Raw genomic sequence first — 8,355 nt, 5'->3', positions numbered from 1 at the left:
TTTGAATAAAAGATACAAGGACAACAGAACCCTGTTAAGGCAGCAGTATCATCACGAAAGACACAGTAAAATATCAGTCACTTGATTAATAATGACGTATTTTATTTTGTTCATTCCAGAATGTGGGCATCCCTGCCAAGGCTGGCATTTTCCCAAAGGGCAGCTAAGACTCAATCCTGATGCTCTGAAATCGACATGGCTGTGGATCGGACATCACATATACGATGGACATGCTTAAAAGCCGTCAGAGGTTCTTGCCGAAAGACAATCAGTTTTTGAAGACAATTAATTTTCCCGCATGTTAATCATGAATGGCGACATAATCAACATTGTGCTCGCGCTATTTTCATAGAAAATTCATCATTTGCCACGTTGGAATTTCAACCAATGTCCCCAGGATATGAGTTTGGGTTTGAGAATGCTGGCCCGGTGAGGTTATCATTAAACCACCAACTCCCCCCATCAATATAAATTATTTTCATAACTTTCTGAGTAGAGCATAAGGAGATTTCAGCAAGTTCTTCACCACCTCTCTGAATCTCCTCTGGGTCAGTGCATAAATACAAGTGTTTGTGCAGGAGCTGGTGCACATCAGAAGGAACGCTGCCCTGATTGCCACATAGAGTGAGTTTGAAACTTGGAAAGACGTCATGTGGGTAAATCTGACGCAGATATGGATGACAGTGATGGGGCCTGACAGCACCATGAAGCAGCCAGAGATGATGAAGAGCAGAATGATGGAGGTCCTCCTGCTCTTCAGCTCGGGGTCTCTGCCCGTCTCGCCAGCACCATTGATGCTGTCCTTCAGAGCCCGGCGAACTCTGCTGGCTGCTAGGATATGGCCAGCGGTGAGAGTGTTCAACAGCAGGAGCAGGGGAATAGGAAGAAACATGTTTGAGATGTTGGTGAGCCATTGGTGAGCTGCCCAGGCCGGTGAAGTGAGGTAAGCAGTGATGGTGCGGCAGCCCCACTGTACATTGTTCAGAACATGAGTGGGCTCATAGCGAAAAGGCAAGGGAATGTTGACGAGAATGCTAAGAGCACTCACGATGAATATGACCACGTGAGCCATTCTTTCAGTGCAAAACCTGCTCTTCAATTTGTTGCAGCAAATTGCTACAAAGCGGTCAAAGGTGAAGATGATGGTAAACCAGATGGAGAGTTGGATGCTGAACCCTTGCAGGAAGGCACTGAGTCGGCAGGCGGGGGTGTAGCTCAGCAGTGAATCCGGGAAATGAAACTTGAAGATCTGGCTCACAATCATGTTGAAGACAACGACCATCATATCTCCTATTGCCATGGCAGTCATGTAGTGAGTGATTCCTTTGGAAAGGCCGCACTTCTCTTGGGAAAGAATCAGCACTGTCATCAGGTTCGCTGTAAGGAAAATCAAATCGTGAGATGTACCAAAACACCCAGAGATGTGCAGCGATAAGGCCTTGGGTTAGATAAGACTGATGTGCTGCTGGCAATGCTAGACTTGAACTTCAATGGAAAACACTGAAATCTCATTAGCAATACATTGTCTGTGTCATAAAAATAATCAAAGGGTAATTTCAGGACTGGTATATCACTTTACACCGATTGCTCTCCTGATTTCAAGAAAACAAATAGCATTATTTTAGAAGTCACTCAGAGAAGGACCACTTGCTACATTCCTGCGATTAAGGTCTTGTTGGCTGAAGTGAGGTTATGCCCATCTCCATTCGAGTCTGGAAGAATATAAGGTGATTTCATTGAAACATATAAGATCTTGCGGGGACTAGACAAAGTGGAACACAAAAAGAGATATTTTCCTTCGACTACAGTGATGAAGACGAGGGGACACGGTATCAGAATTAACTGGTTCCTTTTTCAAACAAAGGTAAGAAATGTATTATTCTCCGAGAGAGTGGTTGGAGAGTGCAATTCTGTTCCCTTGAAGGTAATGGGATGTTGGCGTTTCAGATTGAGTTAGACAGATTTGATACACAAACGAGTGGAAGGCTATGGTTTCCAGGCAGAATAACTGTCAGCCATTGATGACTAATTTTAATGATTACAAGGATGAGATCGAGAATTTCTGTTCCAATTGTTAATGATCCCATTTTCTGCTTAAGCAGAAACAGCCAAAGCACTCTCCCATGAGGGGAACATTGTCTTAGCATTTACCCTGTCAAGATCCTTAAGAATCTGATATGTCTCAATTGGATCACTGTTCATTCTTCTAAACTCCAGACAGTAGACACCAAAACTGTTGAATTTATGACCATAAGACAGTCGTTCCATCCCTCTGATCATCCCAATTGTCCTCGTATGAATTGTGCCAGATGAAAATGTATTTGTTACTGGACGAAATTGCTCACAGTGTTCCAAATCTATTCTCAGAGCTGCATGGAACTTGCAATAAGATGTCCCTACTGTTGTACTCCAACCCTCTTGAAATATGAGGCCAGAATTCCACACGCCTTCCTTATCACAACGTGTTCCTGTTTGCTAATTTTCTGTTTTTTGTATGTCCGAAGGCCCCATCTTCCTTTGTGTACCTGCTTCCACAAATTACTTTTTCTCCCTTTTCAAATGAACAACTTGACATCTTCCCACATTATACACCATTTGCAAGATTTTGCGCATTTACTTTATCTATCAGTATCTGTCTGAAAACAAAACGTTTGTATCCCTTTCAAAATGTGCCTTACCATACAGTTTACTATCGTCTGCAAATTTCCACTTGATGACATTAAGATTTTCTAAATGTTCTGCTATCCCATCGCAATTACCAGATTCCAATGCTTTTTTAATTGATCTAGCTACCCGCATTTTGCTATCCTTCCTTTTGAATAGGATGATGCATTGACAGTTTTTTCATGCCTGTGCAACTTCTCCACAATAATAATGCAGACATTATTTCTGCACCTACCTATTTCAGAATGCAAGGTTGCAAATCATCAGAGGCAGGAACGTTATTTGCCATAAACCACATCAATTCGTGAAATACTCCTCTTTTAATGATGGTCTTCTGACTTACTCCCTCGACCTCATTCCTTGTAATTTTGGGATCTTCAAAGTTTCATCCAACGTCAAGACTGATGGAAAATAAACGTTTAACTCCTCTACCGTTTAATTCCGTTACTTCAAACATAGTTGTTTCCAATTCAATCAGCTCGGACAGGACAAACTGGACTCAAACCGAAATCAATGGTAATTAAAAGAAAGGAAAACTCAGCAGGAAGCAAGTGTTCAATTCGGAGTATATATGAAATTGCAAAGATTTAATTTAAAACAGAAGAGGTAAGCAAAATGTCACAGCGGCTTCTAATCGCTTACCTGGAATTCCAAAAATTGCAAGAACAGGAAAGAGAATTTCTATTAGAAGCGCCTGCACTCGCATTTTCAGGTGTAAGCAGACAAAGTCCAAATGAGTTAATGCACTGAAACACACTCAATTTATACACAAGCCAATCCTCCAGTGAAACAGTAAACAGATCTCATTAAACATGCTATTTCTAACGAACAAATTAACATCTCGCTTAACTGAGCAGCATTTACAGTGAGCTGTATTATCACCCGAGGACCAGGACCAGTTCTCTCAGGCTCCACAGCTCTTAATTCTCAGGAGGTCATTCAAGACCTGAATGCTTCAGCTCAACTTTTACCAGGCACGGAGTGTTGGTTAGTTCAAGAGGAGGATGCAAATCACCAAGATTTAGACTTTTAAATCAACCTGTGCTACGTCACGGCTCTGGACAAAGTCAGAGTTGAATCCAGGCCTTCTAACCCATCCAGAGTGATCCTACAAATGTGCGACGTGAGCCCTCAGTTACACATTTCTAGTCTCACCATAGTCTTTCTCTTTTTAGTTATTGCATTCTGTGAAAAATGAAAAGAAAATTTTATTCACAGCCATTTTCATTTTCGAACAGAAAGATTGTTTTAAACGTGATTTCTATGGTATTCACCGACAGCAGTGATAGCATAGACAATATACAGTTATACATTACAATGGTTGACATATAACACTCATTTTTCTTAAGTCTGTTTAGACTAGGAGATCTAAACTCACATTGTTAGCAACAAAATCGATTTAAAACGAAGTTTCTATTGGAATATTGTTCTCTCAGGCAAATAAATTATTATCATGCAAGACAGCTCCAGTTTTAAAGTCCCAAAAATTCATTTCGTTCCCCACAATATCTCACCAGAAGAAAAATAATGCTTTAAACATTCCTGTGTTCATTCAATGTTTTTTTTTCCTGTGTTCAATACATTTCTGGAAGGAGCCACTGCAGTTCTGCAGTTCAGATCAACTACTGATAAAATATATTCACGTCAACATATCACCGGATTTTGCATTTCGCCTTAGGGACTAAGAAAACCATAATCATTTCATCTATTACTAAATAACAATCTGCCAACATAATTCTTAAATTCACTCAATGTTCCAGCATCCATCACACATTCCATAGAATCATGACCGTTGCAGGAAGAAATTTCTCCTGATGTCTGTTTTAAATGTTCTACTACAAATCAGAAAGCAGTTACCTCTCCACCCAGATTTCTCCATGTGAGGAAACATCCGCCATATGTCGATTTTGTCAAGTGTCAAGTCAAGTCTCAAAGACCCAAGATGCTGGAGTTTTGGTGGAAGCCAATGATGTCTGATATTTGGACTTGGTCATGAGGGAATTCAGAAGGAGATTGGAGGGATAGAATACCTTGGGTTGGAAGGACCTTTCTGGAGCAAATGGGAGAATGCAAAAGTCATAAAGCTCCTGATCTTAAAATGATGTGAAGAAACTAACATATATCCATTGAAATGATGCTAGAAACAGAATCTCTCATTTTTGAACTTTCAGTGGGATATCGATCGTAGTGTTGAAATGTCTAAGGAATGCTCAGAAATCAGCGCATCTGGAAAGGAAATGGGTATTAAAACCATAATTGATACGGATTTGTTATTCTACCTCAACCCTTCATGAAGATATTCACAAGAATGAAGGCTTTGATTCTTTATTTCAAAAGGAGCTGATTGTCTTTATTTTTGAAATGAAGAACACCTGAAATGATAGAACAAAACCATTGGATATTGGATGGCACGGCTGGAGTGATCCAATAACGTCGATCGGAGTAACCTGGTGGCTTCAGGGAAGACGGGGAGGAAGAGGACACAAAGAGAAATATTGTGAGTGCGACAAGGTCCTCTACTCTCCAGGAATTGGTGATAATTACCAGTCTACACTTGAAAAGGTATGCCACTGTAAGGTCAGAGAAAGGTGACTCAGGCTGAACCACACCATTTCTATTCTCTTGATCAGCTCTAAGGGGTTTCCACCAGCAGTCCATTATTTTGGAAAACTCTGTGCTGGTTGAACTTGGTTTGTTTGGGAGATATTGTAAGGTGAGAATTGATGCCTTCATCCTAAAAGAAATGTCTCGAATTCTACTCGAGGTAGAGCTGTGGAGGATTTTGTCCCTCGTCGTGCCCCGAATGCTGAGTAGATTGTTTAGTGAATGGGTTAGATAAGTCATTGTTGTACCTGTTCTTTCATGTGTAAGCACAATTACATTAATCAGGATTTCCATTTGAATTCGTGCTATATTTGACTTCATTATGGGACAAAAAAAGAAGTGTAATTTTGTTCACATTTCACGCTGCCTCATGCAGTAATTTCAATCCTTTTAAGTTGTTCTATGTCATTCATAACAATACATTTGATAATACCGCATTTCACGAGATTAAAAGTGCGATTATTTTAAAATTCTGCCAATCAGAAGCCGTCCGTACCCCTTTCCTGCTTTCTTCCAAAACCCTTTGATCCCTTTAGTGCAAAGAACAAAATTAAATTCTTTTTGAAATCATTCAATGTTTTCGCCTAAACCTCTTCCTGTGGCAGGGAATAAAGAGGCGTTCTCCTCCTTTCGTAAAGAAATTTCTCCTTATCACGTCTAAAAAAGAAATTTTGTATCCTAAGACTGTGACCTCAGTGTCTGGATTTCCTATTCTTCCTATTCATGCCCTGACTAGTCCTCTTAGAATTTTAGAGTTTTGCATACAGTTTCATGGAATTTTATAGTTATAAGATCCTCCCTCATTCCTCTAAACTCCAGTGAATATAATCCTTACTGTCTTCATCGTTCAGTCCTGTCATCCCAGAAGTGAAACAGATAAATTTGCGTTATAGACCCTGCAAATACAAAACATGCTTCATCAGATGATGTCACCAAAATGCACTGAAAGGTCCAGATGTGGTCTTACTGAAGCCCGAAGCAAGACATTCCTGTGCCATTACTCAAATGGTTTTGCTCTGCAGACAACATTTCTTTTGCTTTCTTCAGTATCTGCTGCACCTGCATATTTATTGTCAGAGACAAGGACACCCAGGAATTGTTGCACCTCCTCATTTCCTAATCATTCTATTGATTATCAGACATAATCTCATTGTATTATGGAACGAATTCACCAGACTGAGTGGCTTATTTGTGCTTGATCATCTTATCGTCTTATCTTCTCCACATTCTGTAAAAGACAAACTAATGTTAAAACAAAATTCTATAGCTGCTGGAGATCTGAAATAAAAACAATTTGCTGAAAAAGTCCAGGTCATCTGACAGCATCTCTGAAGAATAATCACTCTCAAACACACCCGACTGTAACCCCTGTCCTCACTATCCATACAACTAGCAGTGCATTCAAAGGATGATCCGTCACCAGTATACACATAGTTCCTCCCCTGTCATCGTTCCGAATGTACTAATCATATCAAATTCAGTCTTTGAGTCTCTCCTCCACTTAGATATTTTCACTTCACTAATACCCACTGAATGTATGTACGTTCTTTCATATACTTTAGCTTTCAGTGAGAACTTATTTTCCTTTTGTAATTCTAGATCTCTTTTCTACAACAATTACTACTCACTTTGTATTTTGTTTTGACACAAAAGATCTCCAAACTTCCCCAGATACTCTATTCCAATTGCCCACTCTCATTTCAACAAAGTAAACCTCATGACTTTCCCCCTGTCCCTTAGATCTGAAGAACAGTTTGCAACATCAACCTGTCAATGGCACTGAGAACCATTTGTTAACTCCAAAGTGAGTTGATCGGAACGTTCTGGCACAGAATAGCTGGATAATTGTCCCCAAAGATTTTGTTTAAATAAAGAAGTGCAATGTTTGAACAAGTTCCTGCTTTTCTACAGTGGACAGGTTCCTGAGTGTGCAAGTATATTGATTTTTTTTTCAAAAGAAGTCGTAATGGCAGTGGTGCCATATTGCCTACTTTCAGAAAGGCAGGGGTTTGGCCAGTTCTCCCATTTCAGGTTTTTTTTCTAGTTTGGTTTAGTTGCAGCAGAGAAATTGATGGTAGCTGCAGCAGAAGCTAGTACATGTTAAAGTTTCCATGCTGCAGCAGGTAATTCTTTACTGGCTTCTCTCTCAGAAATCTCTCCAGCCTGTAAGAATGTGTGTTTGAAGATGGCTTTTACCAAAGGATGTGTCTATACGATGTAGTGGGAATTGGAACACCTGCTTGGATAAATAGTTATGTCGAGTCAGTTGGATTTTCAAACCTGATACTTCATCCGTTTCCAAATGCAGGGCTCCTGCCCGAAACGTCGATTTTGCTGCTCCTCGGATGCTGCCTGACCCACTCTAATCTTGACTCTAATCTCCAGCATCTGCAGTCCTCACTTGACACCGAGTGGATTTTCAATGATTGAGTTATTCTAAATTCAGTTTCCTTTTGTTCATGCTTCAACTGTAGAGCTTAAATAAATTCTGTGCTGCTTAAAGCCGAGTGATTTGACCAGCTGTATCTCTCCTGGAATATCCACTCCACATCTGTCTTTAAACTAACAAAAAGTTAGGGCCTAGGCTACATTCTTGACATATTTTGAGGACGTCTTGCCTGGCCCATAACAATATGTAGCCTCCAGGAAGCATTAATCCAAACGGAGAGTACTCACGCTCTGTTGGTTATATTTTGTATTCATTGATTATCGGCCGGCTGTTCTCCAGATATTTCTGACTGTAGATCGTTTAATTACTTGTCCCTAAAACCTGACTATGAATGAGCCTCATGTGCCCCATCTACCTGTGTGACACCAAGAGGAGGACCTCCAGATTGTTCTACGACACCGTGAAATCATGTTTGATCACTGCGTTACCTCTCGCTGGGACCAATTGCAACGATGCTTCAGATAACACCATAATCGAAGGCACTTCACCAAAGTGTTAATCAGACAGAAAATGATGCTGCATTACATTCTAACTTGCAAAGAGGAACCTGCAATACACCTTGACTTTTTATTTTAAAGTACAGTTTCTGAGGACAAAACAAGAACTAATTGATTTGGAGGGAGAGCCAGGAATTCGCA

The 8,355-nt window shown here is 40.3% G+C and overlaps 1 protein-coding gene across 1 annotated transcript; it reads right to left on the bottom strand.

The window, feature by feature from the left end:
* Window positions 1–478: 478 nt before the first annotated feature.
* On the bottom strand, window positions 479–2,799 carry LOC148140445 (cephalotocin receptor 2-like). The gene is made up of 2 exons (XM_087978950.1): window positions 2,679–2,799; window positions 479–1,377 (listed from the first exon to the last, which is right to left on the bottom strand). Exons 1-2 carry the CDS (start codon window positions 2,797–2,799, stop codon window positions 479–481), a joined length of 1,020 nt encoding a protein of 339 aa, XP_087835076.1.
* Window positions 2,800–8,355: the final 5,556 nt, after the last annotated feature.

This window comes from Chiloscyllium plagiosum, unplaced genomic scaffold (genome assembly GCF_037043375.1).
Source record: "Chiloscyllium plagiosum isolate Xiang-an unplaced genomic scaffold, Cpla_swu_hap1 HiC_scaffold_35, whole genome shotgun sequence".
Classification (NCBI taxonomy): Eukaryota; Metazoa; Chordata; class Chondrichthyes; order Orectolobiformes; family Hemiscylliidae; genus Chiloscyllium; species Chiloscyllium plagiosum.
This window is presented reverse-complemented; position numbering and strand designations above follow the sequence as displayed.